The 18902-nt window shown below is 41.8% G+C and overlaps 1 protein-coding gene across 12 annotated transcripts in view; it reads left to right on the forward strand.

Annotated features, from left to right (window-relative positions):
* IKZF2 (IKAROS family zinc finger 2) overlaps window positions 1-18902 on the forward strand; it is a 121406-nt gene that overhangs the window by 91453 nt on the left and 11051 nt on the right. For 10 of the 12 annotated variants that reach the window (XM_075511701.1, XM_075511695.1, XM_075511697.1 and 7 more), the window contains 2 exons: window positions 5921-6058; window positions 13455-13598. In XM_075511701.1, coding sequence (XP_075367816.1) covers window positions 5921-6058; window positions 13455-13598 — 282 coding nt within the window. The remainder of the gene's footprint in view (window positions 1-5920; window positions 6059-13454; window positions 13599-18902) is intronic. The other 2 variants (XM_075511704.1, XM_075511705.1) reach the window with 1 other exon arrangement.

Genomic DNA, 18902 nt, shown 5'->3' on the forward strand with positions numbered 1-18902 from the left:
TGCGTGCTGCTCAGAGCCAGCATGGGCTTAGGTCTCACTTCCATTTTTTTTTTTTTTTGTGATTAATTCATTCAGGGGTCTATTATTCATGTAAATATTTTTGTGTGTGAAGCTTTGAGCTAGGCAGCTCTGGAAAAGCCGAAGTGTGCTGTTTAATTACAGTAGCGAACCGGAGGGACCGTGTGTTGCCTCTCTGCAGCCTCAGCCCTCCTGCCGAAACCTCAGCGCTGCCTCGGCCCTCCCCGGCTCTGACGATTGCTTCCTTGGCTGGGGGAAGCTGGAGGTGGGAAGGACCGCAGCAGCTGTTATATCCACCTTTTTGTGACTATTGCACACTCTCTTTTTTTGTCCTGTGTGGTGTTAAATGTCACCAAGCTCAGGGGCATTTTACGTTTCCCTGGGCTGACCATTTCACGACCTGAAGGGACACCATGCCTGTAAATTGCCTCATATGCCACCTATTTTTTTTCTGATTTGATTTTCTTATTCCTGCTTGATCCTCTACTCTGTGCCATCCTAAATATCTCCTCCTGCTCTTTAATGTTCACTCCCATATCTAATAAAATCACAGTGTATTATTAAGTCCTTAATTTCTCAGTAGAGATACAGGCCATATTTTTGTGTGTCTGCCTACTTGCGTGAGCTTTACCAAATTAGCCTCTGTGCATCTCGCAAAGTGCGCGAATTCATTTACATGCTGTGAAGAAGGGAATTATTACCTTAATCATACGTATGAATAATTGAAGCACAGGAAATCAGAATAACTTGCCTGCAGTCACAAAATTGGTAGCGTAACTAAGAGTTGAACCCTACGCTCCCTAGTCCCAACCCAGTGCCTTAATCATATTTCCTACCTCTGTGTTAAAACTGATCTTACTGTGCTAAGTCCTGTTCAAGGCAAAGGGCTGCTTTGTGGTAGGCACTGTGTAACTGCAGAACAGCTCCCCTCTCCCAAGCAGCTTCCAGTTTTAGGGAAGAAAGAAGAAATAATGAGTTAATAATGGTTATGATCGTGACAGACAATTCTGCAACTTCACTGATAGGTGTAAGTATCAGCCCCGAATAGCATTTTAACTTCTTTGATGCTGCTTCAGAAAGCTTCATTAGCGAGTACTGGGGTTTCCTCCAGCTCTGGGGTGCTAGGGGCCGAGTGGGGGTTCAGATTTTACAGAAATAAGTCACGCTCGGTGCGCTGCTATCAGAGGGACTTCCTCAGACCGAGAGTAGCTACATCAGATGGCCACTTAGTTCAGAAATCTTGGCTGGCTTCCCTTCCAAGGCCCTGTTGGGGCAATAATGCAAAAATAACAAAGGTCTGGTACAAAGCTCAGTGCAAAGTCTCTAGTCCTTGGCTTGGGCTGACGTACGTCACACGGCCGTAGCAGCACGAGCTGGTTGTGTGAGCGGTTGAGCTGTCGCAGGGACTCGGGACATGGGTGGGTGGGATCTGCGCTGCTGCAGAGGAGAACGTGGTAGCCAAAACAGGGAAATGTGGGAGGAGTTAATCCTGACTGCTGAAACCGGTGCACGTTTTGTCGTTGGTCTTAACGGAGGCAGGATTTTAGCTCAGCAAAGTGTATCGTTGCTCTTAAGCTGTTCTGTAAGCCTTTCTCATGTTATATGCGTATGGCAAGGTATTAGCTGGGATGCCTTGTTACTTCCCGTTGACTTACTTTATATTCTGCTATGCACTCCCATCTTTTTTGAGTACAAAATGCTGCACGAATGCCTTATGGGCTCTTTCTCTTTCACTGACCTTTTTTTATGACTTTAAAGAAGTTTCCCTAGGCCCAAGTCTGCTTTCTGTCTTGAATATTGACCTTAGAGTTACACCATCTCATTGTCACTGCACGCAGGCTTCTCAGCTATCAAAGTTCACCCGCAGGACTCAAAGTATTCCTAACTCAGAAACACCTTGCCTTTTATGTCCTTCTCCTCTTTCCCCTCCTCCCTCCACATAAGCATTTTAATTTCACAAGCAAACTCCGTTCCTCTGTGAATTTCGACAAGTGGTTTACCTGTTTCATGGTAAAAATTGTACTTCAAATTTAAATATCTTTTTCACTGTGACTGTCATAATATTTTCCATTTGAGGCTGAGACTCCACTGTGGGTTTTCTGTGCCACATTGTCATCTGTATGAATCTGAGCTTAAATGCGTGGAAATTCTGACATTTCAGTAAGAAATATAAAGTGTTTTTTTATGTTCTTCAAGTTAGCTGTTTCATAGGTATGGCCGCTGGGTTTTGCCCAGTGCCCTGGTCTTTCCCAGTTGAACAACAGATCAGAGATTTCTCAAGATTTTGGGCTTGTTTGCATTCACTGTAGCGTGTCATTTCTATGAGAATGAGTGATGGTAATTTTTTATCTGATTGCTTACCCTGAAAAGGTGATAAAGGAATAATTACCCCAAACCAGGGATTTCCAAACTAACTTTGCTTGGGTGCCGCTACCATTGGCAGCGGTGGTTACATACAGTGCCGAATCTCGTGTCCGTGTGCCGTGGTCTTCAGTGAGGATCTCGGAGAAGGCAGCTTCATACCAAGCAAGCTGAGCCAAACTTTGAGGGGCTTCACAGTGGAAATGGCTCCATGGTGGAAAGAGCTGCCTTTAGTGGGGGCTTGGAGAGGGTTTTGGTAGGCTATAGCACTGTGGAACTCTTTGCCTTCAAGTCAACGGCCTATAGACCAAGGCTGCTCGTGCCCCGTAGTGCAAGCCACGTGTTTTGGGGGCAAATTTTGACTATTAACATTTATCTACTATACAGTATTTGGCAAAGGCTGAAATCTCTCTTGGCAGTCATGTGGTTTCCTACAGTGGTTTGTTATGTGGAACTAAGTATGCTGTTGAGGAGATCATCGGAATTGAATTCTTTAATACACTTTTACAGCTTTCTATTGGGTAATAGGAAATATGGAAAAATGTACACCCACCGGCAAAGTTCACATCCACAAATATATATATTTTTTGTCTTTAGTTGCTTTGAGAATACGAGGGGAAATTTGCAGCTATTTCAATGACTTGACATTTGCCACGACGACAAGGTTTCTAAAATCCAGACCGTAATCGCTACCTCGGCTAGCTGCACTTCTTACCAAACGGGTTGTGAGAATCGCTGGTGACACAAACTGCTGCTATCAGAACTGATTTCGTTGCGGTCTGACCTGATCAATTGTGCTGCAACCCAAGTCACAGTCACTTTGTGTAATTTTATAGTATAAATCAGATTTTACACGTGTGGGGCTATGATGCGATTGCATCTGTAGAGCGGGAGGACAGAATTTGGAAATGAGCCCAAGGGAGTTGTATTTGATCTTACTCGACTGGAGCTCACAAACTTCATTCTTCATGGTTGTGTCTGAGCAGCTTCCAGTTATGTATTAGGCAACATGATTAACATTTGTCACATGTTGTTTATTCTCTTATCTTCTCCCCAGAGGAAGGAGTGTGTGCGCTGGAGTATTTCTTTCCTTGGGGAGTTACGTTCCTCAAATCCCATATTGTGTGTAGAAATCGTGCCTTTATCGTTAGCTTTTATCATCTCTATGAACCTTGAAATTCGATGGAATTTGGATAGCTGACCATCATTGGAAAAGCTCAGCCTTGTTGTCTGTGAATAGTTTGTGAAATTGTTGCAATGCAGGGAGCAACGATTTGAAGAGGTGTAATACCAACTTTTTTTTGATTGTTGAATCAATTTTTCATGCTGCGAGCTTGTAGGGGAATATGTTTCTCTGTGCTAAACGATAATATATTTAATTAATTATAGCTACCTCTGGAATAGCTGAAAGCAATCATCCCTTCTTGCATCTTACAGTTTATCTAAGTTGCTTGATAACCTGGTGCAGCCAAACTAGGTGGGCTAATTCAGCCCTGCTTCAGCTCGGTTAACTTAATCCCTTCAATTGCATTGGATTTTTTTGATTAGACACCAAGTTAGCTTCTAATAAAGGCGTCAGACTGACAGGCGTTGATGCCATCTAGATGCACGATGAAGCATTGTAAACAGTGATGATAAAAGTCTTTCCATCCTAGGGAGCTGCCAGTATGTTTTCCTAAAGGTGCTTCCAGAATGAGATGGCTGGTTTAAGTTGAAGAGCTGAGGCTTGATCCAGATCGTTCACATCAAGGGCAATTACTCTAGGAATGATAATGAGCCTCACGCTCGGCCTCCACTGAGATTCCCGGTACCAGTGCCAGTTACGGCAACAGTGTAAGCAAAATGCAATAAAGGCCACAACAACCGTTTAGTCTAAGACACAATACTTTCCTGAGGATTAACCTTATCTGTAAATAAAGAGAAATAAATCCACAGTTTGGACACTTATTAAAAGCAGCTTGTTTGAAAAACTTGGTTGTGTCACTGAACTGCATGTACAAACAAACTTTTTGAGAAAACCAGAAACGTTCTGCAAGCATATTCATTTCATCAAATCCCTTTTTTCTGAGACAAAAACTTGTGAAACTTTTTGACCAGCTCCGATACCAGAGGCTCAGGCTTTTTCATCTTCCATCATATAGGTGATGTGGGGCACAGACTGTGGTATGTGCTGGTCCTACAGAGGCCCCCTAGAAGTTCCCTGGCTCTGGGTCTTTCGTGTTTAGGGCTTCAGCCCCAAGGCAAGGAGCCCTCTGTCCGGCTTCTTGTTGGCTACGGGTGTCCTCCCCGCAGTGTCCCCTGCATTTTCCCATCCCAGTGGTGACGGTACATTTTGGCTGCAATTAGTGCAGCTTGGATTTCATTAAGTAAATGACTGTGAAAAGCTTTCAATGTTGGGACGAACCCAATAGAAACATGTATATTATCCAACAGAGGATGTTCTCAGTTTTGTTGGCCGGAAACTAAAATTCTTACCTAAGATTTTCAAAACTCTGGAAGAAGCTTGACCTTCCCCATCCCTCAGCCACCTCTGAAAATCGCAGCTGGTGGTGTTTTACTAGACTTGCAGTACTGACTTAATAGCTCCTTAGTTATTAGAGAATAAATGTTCATGTTCTACAAGTTTAAATTATATTAAAAACCTTTATTAGCACGGCTTGGCAAGATACACTTCTGGCTAGCTTTCTGGCCTTGGGTTGGGCCATTCTTGTGGTTTCTTAATGACATGCTATGAAAGGGATCTACTTTATGAGAATCTGGTGCCAGGTTTTGCATGTATTAAGAGGCATTTGCCATATGTTCATAACGCAGCTGAGTGAAACAAAAAAAAAAATTAAAAATTGGAGTTATATCTTGCATTCATCTGGCTTGGTTTTCATTGTACATGGCCTTTTATATTTTTATATATGTATGTTTACATTATATATATTTTAGTATTATCTGTTCTCTATGAATTACTGGTGGCAGCTCAGCTCTGGCATGTAACAGTACTGTTACCAAAGTTAACTTTCTGTTGTCTTTTTTTTCCCAAGCTTCCCTTAGTAATTTTGGCAAAGTTGTCTCAATGAAAGAAGAACTCCCCTGGGCCACGTAATGGGTTTCCCCACCGTTGGGAGCAGAATTAGGCCACTGGGGCAGCCCGTTTTTGTGAAGACAACTGTTTGTACCATGGGCAAAATGTCTCAGAGGTTTCTTTCCCACGAGACTTGGTGACACACAGGCAGTGCTGGGGTGTGATTCAGCCGTTTGGTTTGCTTTCCCCTCTTGTCGTCTGTCTATTTGCTTTGCGATCAACAAGTCCGCCTCTTTTTCCTTCTGCTGATGCTGCGCGTTAGCGTGAAGAACGGATGGGGCGAAGTACCCGGCGGGTGGGAGGAGGTGTGTGCGGTGGGAAAATGGGGCTGGGAAAAAGGTCTGGGACTTGAGTAACCTTTCTTAGGTGTCTTTCCATCGCAAGAGTTGTTTGTTGCAAGGGTGTGATTTTTGATAGCAAAAAGTGGGTTGCAGTGGATCTGACCTGATGCTCTCGTTCTTTCCGCAGTGGGGAAGCCTCACAAGTGCAACTACTGTGGCCGGAGCTACAAGCAGCGCAGTTCGCTGGAGGAGCACAAGGAACGCTGCCACAACTATCTGCAGAATGTCAGTATGGAGGCTGCCGGGCAGGTCATGAGTCACCATGGTGGGTGGAAACGGCCTTTTGAGGTCTCTTGGACTTGGAGCATCTCTTGCGGGTTTTTTTCCATCTGTTTTTCTTCCTTCCTGTCAGCTTTTTATCACTTCCATCTTATAGATTGCTTATGCTCAGATAGGCAGGAGGAGAAAAGATGGGCTGAATCCTCACTCTGTCCAATTTAACAGCACTGGTTTTGCTGATATTTTTTTTTTTTTAATTTAATATGCAGACATGAAAATAAAGCAAAGTCACCTGTGCAAAGTTACCCTAAAAATGAACTAAGCCATGTATGAAATGTACGACTCCCCTTCCGTTCTGATAGCGACTGATAATTATAAGAGATAAGGGTGGTGGAGGCATTCAGAAGTCATTACTTCTACTCTGTGTAATGTTATCTTATATCCCAAAACAAGGGAGGGATAGATATAAAAATCTTCAGAGCAGAATGGAATTCAACAATGTTGATGAAAGTAATTATAACCCAAAAAAATGTTTATATGCATTTACATGTGTTGGTATTAATATGTTAACTAACACTGCATGTGTTAATATGCATGAAGACTGAAGATTGCCAGAAAGATTGTTGAAAGCAAGAAATGTCAAACTCTGTGGATTTGTTTTCAAAAATTTCTGTAGCTGTTAGTATGGATAATGAGCATAATATCTCAGACTGCAGGGTTGTAGGCTTATCTGTAGCGCTAAATACTAAATGGTAGCTGTCCAAAAATTGTTATAATTTCATTCAAAATTAGTGTTTCGGAAACTCTTCTAAAACTGAACATCTTTTCACTTTTAAAAGTTGTCTTCAGATGTTTGGTACTTGAAGTCTTTAAAATTTTTTACTAATCAGAAAATATAAAAATTACACATTTTCCATTTTGATTTAAAATTACCGTATACCTAAGAATACCAAAAAGTTAGATTGTAGGTAAATGAAAAGGTGAAAGAACGTTTCCTCTTTTTTTTCCATTTTGCTTTTCATTGTTGAGTGGAGTCATATGGTGTCATTTGGAAATTAATTATATAAAAGTTCTGAAAGGTCATTTCTAAAAACCTAAAAATACAAGCTGAAATAAAATCTAGTCAGCACTTCTAATATGGGCTATTTTTTGGTGAAAAAAGTCACCAAAAAAATTTTAAAGAGTACTTTTCCATGAACAATTTAATCCTATAAAGTCATTCTAAATGTATTTAATACGTATTGCCAAAACGTTCATACAGCTCTGTTAAGTAATTACTGTCTTTGTAGACACCCTGGAGACTAGAATCAACATTAAAAATGTAATGGATGACTTCAAAGACATTGAAGTTAGTGATTATCTGCTTTAGGCCTGACTTAATGCTTATAAAAGTCAGTGGGAAGAGTGATTTCGGGGCTTTGCTATTTGCAGGTACCTGTTGTGTGCTTGGTCTGTTAGATGGAGCGCTTAGTTGATAGTAGGAGTTTAACCACCGACTCCATTCCCAACAAAATCCACGTTCTTCACTCTACAAGGGTGTGCCTGTCTTACTAACCAGCGAGGTGGCGATTTCAGTCAGCCTTTCCTTAGGGGAGTAACAGTAGGCTGATATAGCTATGACAGCCAGGATGTTTCAGAGATCACGTTGTGGAGGATCTTCCCAAATTCCACTCAACTTCTGGGTTTATTATTCAGTTATTTATTAAAATTGGATTTACTCCTGCTGATAGTGTACTTCTGAGGAAATCTAAAGCTTTTTCTAAGCTGCTTAATGCTATGACAAGAACGGTAAGTCCTTAACCTTGTCTACCCAAAGAAGCTGGAATGGTTGACCTTGCATTGATTTTTCTACCACCTGAGGTTAAACTAGTGCAAACCCCATGTGGACAGTTCTTTTATTTACAGCCTGACTGACTTTGCTTGGGCTTATAGTAGAAAAGTTCACACAACCCCTTTACTTTTCTCAACAAAATTAGCTTAAAACAGCACTTTGAATTCAACTAGTGCCTCTTTCTCCTCTAGGCAAATATGCTTAAATCTCCCCTGGTGAACGTTTAAGGGATGTTTGATCCACTGTCTTCGTTGCGCTGTTTAGCGAGGGCATAACGAGGACAGGCAGCGACAGGGAGCTCCAAATTCAGCTGGGACTAGTAATAAATCTCACCTCGCATCCCAGCATCACTCCCACCCGTGAAGCTCAGCGTGGGAGTGAGGGTCATGAGCACCAACCTGTAGAGGTCTGCAGCAAAGTCCTTTCCCCTGAGACTATAAAGACACCAGGGAAGAGTATACAGATGATTACTCAGCTTAAAGTTAGGTCTTAGTCTAACCCTGAAAAATGTATTAATTTCCTTCTCTCCCATGTCACACATGGAAAGGGTATTCCTGAGGATGAGTGGGTGCGTCCTTTGGAGATTTTGATCATTGGTTTATTTTGCATCACATTGGGGTTAAGTTTTTCTGACTCTCTTTCCAAATACTTTTTAAGTTATTTTGTTCTTGCTGAGTGTTTTGAAGCCTCTGAATGCATTTTGGGATGGATCCTGGTCACAACTTCACTGTTATGCACAGAATTAGGTAGAGCTGGGGATTTTCTTATCCCTACCAGCATCCTGCTTTAAGGAGGCAGGTGGCTGTGCTGGGTCTCAACCAATATGGCCAACATTTAACATCGGTCTAAACTGTTTCTGCAGAGATTAATTGTTCCAGAAAACTGGAGGCAGCCCCTAGAGAGTTTGGATTTTTTCAAGCATTGTGCTCAAGTTGATCAGTTTATAGGCATGCTACAGACATCTACTTGGGTGCTTTTGCCGTGGCCTGATGAGGCCTTTAATTTCAGTTATCTTTGTCTTGCAGATGGCTAGATCTCCTGACTAAAGGCACAAGGGGAAGCGGGAGGAGGGGAAGGAGGGCTAGTTTCGGTGTGCGGGTAGGAACGTACAAGTCTCCGGGTCTCTCCCCATCCTCTCGCAGGGTGCCGGTTGCTTGCTGAGCTGCCCCTCCTTGTGGCTAGGTCCTGTTCCCTGCTCAGCACGACGGCTGCTGCAAGAGAGCTCCCATGACTTTATTGTTGGCAATTCTTGGCTAAGCAGTGCTGGCCCTGGAGGTAGAAATTAGTCTGTGGTCTCCTAACTAGCAGCATGTTGAGGGTGACAAAAGTGACAGTCTCTGAATGCTAAGAACACTGAATGCTATGACTTTTGCGGGAACGAACAGGGAGAAATGTTGAATGCTAGCTATGGTTTACACCCGGTTATATGTTGTTCTCCATCTCACAAAGCAAAAAGTCCAGGGAAATTCTTAAAGTAGAGTGGAGAAGGGTACCCTTTAGGAGAAGGAGAAAGAAGCCTAGCCCTAGGCTGTGCGAGGCTCAAAGGCCAGCTCCACATTAAACACACAATGGCCTTGTGTCCTTCCCTCTTACATAGTTGCTTCAAACATCGTTAAAATGCTGGTCCCACGGGAGACTTCACACCAGGATCCATGGGAATATTTCCTGTCATTTCTCTGCACACACACACACTTTTTTTAAATAGCAATACTATGAACTTAGGAAAAGAAATTGAGTTTGATGGAGTGATGCTAATTTATGCCAGCTGAGACTTAGCCCAGTGACTGCACACAAAAGTATTTATCAGTAAAACGCACACTGGGTAATTTTTTTCCTTCTTTTTTCCCTTATTCTTTCCTCACTGGGACAGCATAAACTTTTTTCATAGTATGTGTGGTTTCTTACAAATTAAGAATCAAAAACTAAAAGGTAGCCGCTTTGAGCACTATGATTGAAAGACCAATGTCTTCAGGAGAATAAAGACTTTGTTCTGAAGACCATCCAGGTTTGTGTATTGAGAGTTTGGGCTTAGAAACAACATTTGGTGTTAACTGCAACTGAGAACATTAACAGTGTCAGAGACGGTAACTGTTTGCATGGGCAGTCCAGGCGCGCGCCCTGATAGCTGGTTAAGAACATTCCTGAGCAAAAACATACTCAAGCGTGGGCTTTTCATGGATTAGATGCTTGATTTTTAGAATAAAAAAACTTTCCTGAGCTGAGACCATAAGTTCACAGCATAAAATGAGTTGCTGTCTCAAAGCTAGTTATAATGTGTTAGCTGTTCTTTGGTAGCTGCCACTACCAAGGTAATGAAGTACAATGAAATACAACAAAAAATGAATTGCATTTACCGCAGAATAAATGTATCCGCATGAGTTTCTACCACAGAGCAGCTGATTTGTGACAACTGTTGGTTGTGTGTGATCGGTTTGCTTTTCCCCTTTTTTATTTTGTTTTTCCTCAAAAAAAAAAAAAAAGATGCAGGCTGGGCTATTTATTTGTATCTTTTTAAATTGAAATGAAAATTAATGTATCTAGAATTGACGATGTGATCTTTCGCTTAACTCTTTGGGTTTCTCAAATGCGACATGTCACCTGTTTGGTCCGGTTTTGCATGCAATTTAAATGATTTCAGAATCTAGGCTATTTCCATCTCTCCCTTCTTCCAGGAAATCTACATAACAAAACAATTCTGGTAACTTATTCCCTTCGTAACACAAATATTGGTGTGATTCTGTTGCAAAAGAGCCATGCCCTGGATTATAGAGTTGAGTTCTGAGGTGGGATAAAGAGCTTGCAGCATGAAAGATAGAAAAGAAAATGCTTCTATTGGTGATGAATTTACTTTTCAAAGGAGTCCAAGCAGAATTCTTTCCTGACTTAGAGAAGAGCAGATGTCTTTTTTAGCACTATTCAATTTTCATGGAGGAAAGGTTTCAAATTCCGTCTAGGAAATTTTACACACATATGCCCAACAGTAGAATTATTTAATTATTACTTAATTGTTGCAAGACATACAAGTGTCACTACATTTGGAGCTTAATCAGATGGCTATGAAAGTAAGCAGGAGGTTTTCAACTGGTTCTGTGAGCAAGTACAGTCCTACAAAGCCAGCATACCTTTAGGAAGTCTTCCTAGGAGGGATTTAGAACCCTCTGCACGTCCCCAGGTCCCCACCACCAGCCTCGTGTGTCCTGTACACCAACGGCTGGAAATTCTTGAAGTGGCACTCACGTGCAAACCTGGCCCGTGGCAGGGAGGATGGGTATTGCCACTGGGCAGGGATCCAGGGTGTCACGCAGAGCGTGAGTGCATGTGCATGCATACGCTGGTTTTTGGTAAGCCAAAAGGACAGTCACACGCCAGTTCCCAGTGAAAATCACCAGGCATCATCTTTCCTTTCTTCCAAAATCTCCTCGGTAAATACTTGAGTAGAACTAGTGCAGATAGCTCCTGACCAAGCACAGTATTTAAATAACCTTACAAATTTAGCCTTAGCTATTAAAGTATTCCAGACCTCCCAGTCTGCCTTGGGCATTAATTAGGTCACTCGAACACTGCATCCCATTTTGTTGCAACATTAGATTCATTTCATATTTATGCTTTTTCTTCCTCTCTTTCACTGATGCCAGCAGGACTGCCTTGTAAATGAGAAACCATTGTGTTTCTCAGGGGGAGCATCCTGTACAAATAAAAAAAGCAGCAGAGTAAATCATTTTATAGCATATGGTAGATTCTAAGCCTCAAAGTACTCAGCTTTCCATAGCAGCAGAGGCACAAATGGAATCAAATGAATAAATTGCCATGTTTTCTTATTATGAATGTCTGAATTGCGAAGTTCACCTGAGCAGATACTCTGTTTTGTAATTGCCTGGTATTTGCTCTTCTTTACTAGAAAGAAGGCAAAGACAAGGCTTTTATCACCCCATTTTTCATATATTATGTGCTAGCAAACAGCTGCGTGTTTAAGAACAAGGGAGTGATTCTTCCGTATTAGGATCCTGAAGGTAGTAAAGTTACATGGGAGGAAAGGAGGCTGGTGGTATTCATTTATGGCCCAGTCTCCGGGAGAAGGTCTCTGTGACAGGAAGGGCTGCTGCGGTGAGAGCCGGGCTAGCAGAAGATGCGCGTTGCAGTCCTTCTCTACTACCTCTGCAATACCACCGTGACTTCTCTGGAAGATTTATTTAATAAAGAGAAGGCAACGGGTTGCTCACAGTTTACAAATTGTAGGAGCTCTTTGCAAGATCATCCCGGTTTCTATTTCTCTGCCATCCATTCTTCTCCTCAAATAATTTTATACACCTGAACCATCCCATTAGTGCACGGACTGGTAGCTGATCCTTCTCGGGTTTCTCTTGCTACCTTGTGAAGATGAATGTGGGACAGTTGGGCCACGTATTAAATCCGTGGCAGCAGGGCAGTGGGAAGAGGTACATGCGGAATCACACTTTTGACGTATATTGCAAATGACTTGGACTCTCTGAGCCTGATCCACAGTATGGTACCACTGACCCTTCTTGGTGTTTATAAGAAGATGCTCAACAAAAGCAGAGTACTCTGTCGGTATTTGGTGAGTAGCTGTGTCAGCGAGTGACATAAAACCCTGTGCAAGTCGGTTGCTACCCTGGTTGGTAGCGATGGTAGCCCATGCAATTGCATTGGTAGCCCATGCAATTGCATTGGTAGCCCATGCAATTCCTGTACTGCTTTTGCTCTAGCACCTTATTCCCTAACCCAGCAAGTGCCAAAGAGTGAAATGAGTAAAGACAGAAGGGGTCATTAATTTCTTGTTATTGTCTCAAAGACAGTGTATGAGCATTCCCCTAACCTAGTTAGCACAGGGACGCTCCCTGCTGATCCCAAAAAGTGGGAAGACAGACACAGAAGACTTGCATTCACCGGTTGTTAGGTCTGTGTTTGAAAGGGTAAAATATTACTAAAAAAATTGATAGTTCCTGTGACTGATTCTGAAGGGAATTTCCATACGATGTCAATCCTGTAATTCCAGTACAGCGTTTGTTGATTTTACAATCTCGTGTATAGAAAGAGAAAACACGCTTTAACAAACAGATCCTTCGTTCCGGAAGCCTTTGTCGCGGGGAATGCACAGCCAGGCCCAGGAAACAGAAGTTATCAATGCCTTGTATGTTTTTTAGTTATTGAGATTAGCGTGAAAAGAAAATAGGAACGGTAAGCATGCCATATGATAAGCGTCAAGTTAAGGGAATACACAAAGAATAATACCTAAAAAGTTACACTGGCAACAGGTGACCACGTTAAAAGGCAAATAACAGAACATGTCATCTACAGAGTGAGGTTTCAAAAATGTCCCCTCCTCACTGGGGATCTTGAGTATTCAGAGCAAAACAAGTCCTTTAATAAATGCTTAAAATTGGGCTTCTGCTAAATAAGGTGGTCCCAAACAGAGGCATTTTGTAAATGTGGCTCTGGCTAAAGGTGAATGCTATCTTGATGCCCAGTGTGTTCTTGCACCTTTCTTTATTTTGTGTTGCACTTGTTGCGCAATCAGCAGGGCTCAAATGATTTGTGTTGCCTGTGAAGTGTAGCCCAGACTTGTCTGATATGATTTTTTGGTTTTATGTAGTACCTCCTATGGAAGATTGTAAGGAACAAGAGCCTGTGATGGACAACAATATTTCTCTGGTGCCTTTTGAGAGACCTGCTGTTATAGAGAAGCTGACAAGCAACATGGGAAAGCGTAAAAGCTCCACCCCACAGAAGTTTGTGGGTAAGCTTGAAATACGCCTTTTATTATTTTTAGTGCGTAGGTGTAGGTTACTTGTTATTCGTAATAGCCAAAAGAACAAGGGGAAGAGTAGCACTCTCAGAACTTGTTGTAATGGGGAGGGAGGGACAACAATGGAGACGGTTAAATCACAGCAAGAGATCCTGAAAATTATTGAATTAATTTTACCAACCCAGAGAATTCAAAAGCGAGGTCCCCAGAATCATGAAAATGGCTTAGAAAATCTTGAGCTTTTTACTGTGCCTTAAGGCTGGTTTGTTTTTTTTTATTTTTTCTCTGGCCCTCTTCAGATTTAGACTTGTCATCCTTCCCTCTCCTTGCCCCAGCAAATAAAAACTAGGACTTTCATATAATTATCTGTCTCCACATGCGTGTGTGTTAAAAACAAAAAACAACAAGTATCTCAAGACTTGTAACTTGTATTAAATTCTTGGGAGTTGGCAACAACTGGTCTGATAATACCGGCATGAGGAAGTAAAATCACATCACTTCTGTTGGAAGAAGTGCTTGCTCCAAGCGCAGCGTTCTGCACACAATAAACTTATTAACGCATGAATATAAAACAGCATTGGATGGCTTTTGGTTACCAAATTCAGAATCCTAGGCCCAAAATTCATATTTTGCTTTGTATCTTGACATCTTAAAATTGTGCAGCTTGTAACAGGAGACAGTATGGGGAATTTTTCTTGGTTTGAGCTGTAGCTTAAAGCTTCTTTTTACTGCTACTGAGGCAGTGCTAAACTTAGGAGGGGAGCTGGGAGAGAGAATTATTTGGGGTAAGCATATACTGCTAGACTCCAAAGTCGTGTAATATGCGTTTTCCACGCTCACTCCCTGGAAGGACAGTCGTACAGATTTTAAGGGTGTCATATACTCATTCTGCCTACACTGAGGACACTTAAAGTGAGAGGATCAGAGGACTGTAAGCAATTAACACAGCCATTTAGAAAAGTCATTGCCCCTCAGCTAAATGCAGATTCAGATGGAGTTGTTAAATTACCACTGAAGGTGGTTTTAAGCTAACTCACATGCTTTTGAATAGTAGGGGGCTAGCAGCATGCAGCAGCTCACCTGGGGGGCACTGACACGTTGACCTGGCTGCTCTCAGTCATCTGACCATTCCCAAATACCAGTGCTAAGCCAAGGCTAGGTCAGGAGCAATCCAACCCGCAGGAGGAACGCTGGGAGGCATCAGTATTTCCTATACTGTTATTAGTCCTTCTGAGATAAAAGCTTAATTCTTAGACTGCTGTCTTTAAGAGTAGTCTGAAATCAATTACTGTGTAGCTGATAAGAACTGGAGGATTTATACTCTGATTTAATTTACTGCTGTGACAACAGTTGGGGTTGAAGAGGGTGGAAATGGGAGCAGGACTCTCTACTGACAAGCCAAATACAGCTTTATGAGGTCGTAAACATGGCCCCATCAGAGCAGGTTTCCCTGGTGTTGTCTCAGCAAGTACTGTTGTCTCAGTACGTTCTTGCAGGTTGTGACCAACAGTGAAATAGTTAACCGTGCTGACACTTGAACTGCTGTGTCTAGACCTCAGAAACATTACAGCCTCAAAAGAAAGAAGGGCAGTTCACACCTCTCACTCTTTTTCCCCCCAGGTTGTCCACAGGCTTGAACAGAATTGTGTTTGCAATACCTCTCAGAGGTTACCTTTGCAGGGGCTAGAGACTTTATCTGAGAGGGCTGGAGACCTTGCTCCCTGCCCTTAAATTCTGGTGTACCCATGCCTGCTCTCAAAGCAGTATAGTTTACTGATTATAAGTATACCTCGCAACTGAGGCAACCCCCTTTTTGGATGGTATAAATGGAATCCATTTTTGGAAGCCGTAGATGATGGTCTCTTTTGTAGAGCAGGAGGGTTATTTTACTTGTCCACTTGCATACAATTGACCGTATTTTGTTACTGTCTTCAAAGGCAAATTTACTGATTGGAAATCCTTGCCTGAGATACGCTGTAGCAGATTATTATTCTCTTCAGTAGGGTATACTACTTCGTTGTTAGATAAACCTGTGTCTTCTATAGGTGTAACAGATCATTTTGGTATTCCATTTTTCTGGGGCTAGGAATTCAGGGTTTCATGTGACATGCAGCTTTTTATCCAGATCCAGCTGTAGGGGAAAAGTGTCCTCTTTCATATTTACTCTGTCTTATTTTTCTGCCTTTTCTGATCTTTCATGGCACCACAGTGTTTGAATTGAAAAACAGCAGTCTCCGCTTTGCTACTTTTCTTTTTTTTCACCATGACCTTACTTTTCTTCCCGTTTTCTCCCCAATGAAATGTTGTTCAACTCTATCAGGAAGAACTTGTAATGGTTCTCTTGCTTGCAGGAAATTTTCCTGTGCGTACTGCAAGTGTGGCACCTGTCCAAAACAACTTAATGGTGTTTATGAGAAGGTCATGTAAGCGTACGCTGAAATCTTTGCATGCTGCATCTATCAATGCTTTACTGCTCTTTCTGATCAGCAATCTCCAAGGGACCTTGGTTATGGACCACAGTCTGTACTCTGGCTGAAATTTCGGGAGGAAAGGAAGCAGCATACAGCAAATAGAGTTAATTTGTGCGTGAGAGGCTTGGTTATGTATCTGCTATTGAGGTACTAGTCTTACCAAACCTGTTGAAATAGTGGAGGCAGAAAGTATAACTTGGGATGCGCAGGAGTCCGAGTGCTTCTTTTTGCCTCTCCTTCAATGAAGGGAGAAGCAGACACTAGTGAAATTGAAAGCAACCATCTTCAAGCTGATCACATGAAGCAGATTCACGTATTTTCAGTTTGAATGTGATGTTTACTCTCACAGAATGTCGCTGAGGTTAAGAACAGGCAGGATACAAAAGGAGACATTTATGTGGCTTACGATAAGACCGCGGTTGTTATAGTAAGAGTTAAAAATACACAGGCATCTCGGAACAGATGAAGATCAACCGGCTTCCAGAATTAGAGTCAGCTTCTAGTTAATGAGGGTCAGAAACAAATTTACCCACTGGTAAATTCTGTAACTGCTTTCTCCAGGATTGCTTGCAGCTTTCTCCCAAGTGTCCGGCATTGCAGTTGCTTTAGGTACTTGATGAGATGGACTACAGGTATCACAGGACAGCTGTGTCTGTGTGCTTTCATCTAGCTTCAAATACCTGTTTTGGGGGGTTTTTTGAATGTCATACGATAAGATGACCACAGTGGAGAATGTTTCTTCTTCTACTTCACTAATGTTAGGGCAAGAATAAATAGAATTTGAGCATAATTTTTCATGAAAATTCAAAATGATGAATCTGATTAGTTAGTTTTAAGTACAGATTTGGCTAAAGAGGAATTAAAATTGAAAACCATGTTGGACTGGTTTGTTAATGTTTCTTCTGAGCTCTGTGTCTTACGCCCTCTCCTCCCCATGTTATCATTTATTTTACTTTTTTATGTCACGCTTCATTTCTAAGGCTCTGACATCTTTGGAACCGGTTCATAATTAAAGGAGTGAATAATTCAGGTCACTGGCAATTTGCAGTTTTCTCTACTCTGCTGTCTGTGGTGGAGTAACTAAATGTGGAAGATAAAAGGAATCAAAATAAGGTTTGCGTCATTCATCCAAGTAGTCCATAAAGGATAGGTATTATTTCTTGATCTATGTAGCCTACAAAGTACTGACAGTGTGTTTGGAGGCCGGATCGGATTCTCACCAGATCCAGTTCTTTATTCAAACACAGGAACGATACAGGTGGCAGGGACCAATGGACTTTTCCATTTTCATTTCTTTCTTCCCACTCCACCAAAGACACCACGTGCCTCCTGGAGCTGGCCTCCAGTCCCACTTTGGCCCCACCTGGGAAGGAGCTGCTCGGTTTCAAGTGAGGCTGGAGGCAGCTCCCGTTACAGAGTTGTCCGTCCTTTCAGCGGCAGGACAGCCATCACAGACAGCAAGACTGCCAGCCCATGCCAGAAACACTGAAGAGAGGATGTTTGATGGCAAGAATCATCCTTAGGTCAGGTTAGATTACAAGGGCCATCGTTGTAGCACCGTTTGCTTCTTCCTTCCCTATTTTTCTCCGAATGCCTAATGTGTAACAAAGGACCAGTTTTCTATTTTATGCTTTCTTTCGGTAAGCTGTAAGTGTAACACAGCCGGCTGTAGGGAAACGTAGTGAGGTTCATGAATGCGGTGTCTAATCAGAAGCATGTGAGCAGTACTGCTGAAGAGAGTAGGAATATTCACGTGCTTCACTTTAGGCTTGCGTTTAATTACCTTGCTAATCAGGGCTAAGTTCCCTACCAAAAGTGGTGCATCATCTCCAAAGATAACCTGATTGTTCCATGGGTAATGTAAAATTATTTCTCTTTATGCATCACTTTAAGATAAGCAGCACTAAGTGGAATGAATTATTATAGTCAAAAATAAAATGCTGAGTGATAGCTATGTTGAAATGTACTAATGCTATTTGGAAGAGATTTGGGATTACAGTTCTGTTTCTTTCTTATGGTGGTTTATACGCATTTGGTTCCAAGCGATTTTGGCAAAAGGTGATAGAAGATTCTTGAGTTCTTTAATTCTTGGATAGCCAAACCAGTTGTACGTAGTGACTCCTTGAATTTATTAGCTTACACTGTTGAAGAAAAGTCTGGTTTTATGTACCGAGGCAGTGAAAAGTAACAAAGACAATGAAAACCAACCAAAATTATTTATCAGACTTTGTAAAATCAGCTTAAAAAGTTAACTGTCAACAACTAGCTAATATTTGTGTGTGTCTGAACACATATGAGCATGTATATCTTGTATCTTACACGTATAGTCATACATATAACCTTTTCTATTTAAAAAGAAGAGTTATTATATGAACTTTCCTTGTACTGGCACTCTAAAGCCATCACCGGAAAAGCAGTGCTGCTGAGCTGAGCCCTGATGTAAGTAGTGGTAAATTTGTTAACTTCAAAGGAGAGCCGTGATACGTAACGTGCCCTGTGACTGGCATAATTGACCAGCATGTGGTTCTGGTTTCGCATATCTGTAATGCCATTGATTTCAAAAGGTTACGAGGATGTGAATTTGGATTCACATAGTGATGAATCAGCCAGCTTCATCATTATTATGTATTTATTTATCCTGTGTCAATGGAAGTTGCTTTTGCCTTTTACCAAATGAAACTAAGCTATGCATGTAGTTTTCCTATTTTGTTTTCTTGTCTAAATAGACACTGGGGGGTGTCTTTTTTTCTCAGTCCAAAACATCGGGGTAGGATTTTTTTTTTTTTTTGAGGGGGTGAATTACAAAGATATTATAGCCTGAATG

The sequence above is a fragment of the Mycteria americana genome, chromosome 9 (genome assembly GCF_035582795.1).
Source record: "Mycteria americana isolate JAX WOST 10 ecotype Jacksonville Zoo and Gardens chromosome 9, USCA_MyAme_1.0, whole genome shotgun sequence".
In the NCBI taxonomy this organism is placed as follows: Eukaryota; Metazoa; Chordata; class Aves; order Ciconiiformes; family Ciconiidae; genus Mycteria; species Mycteria americana.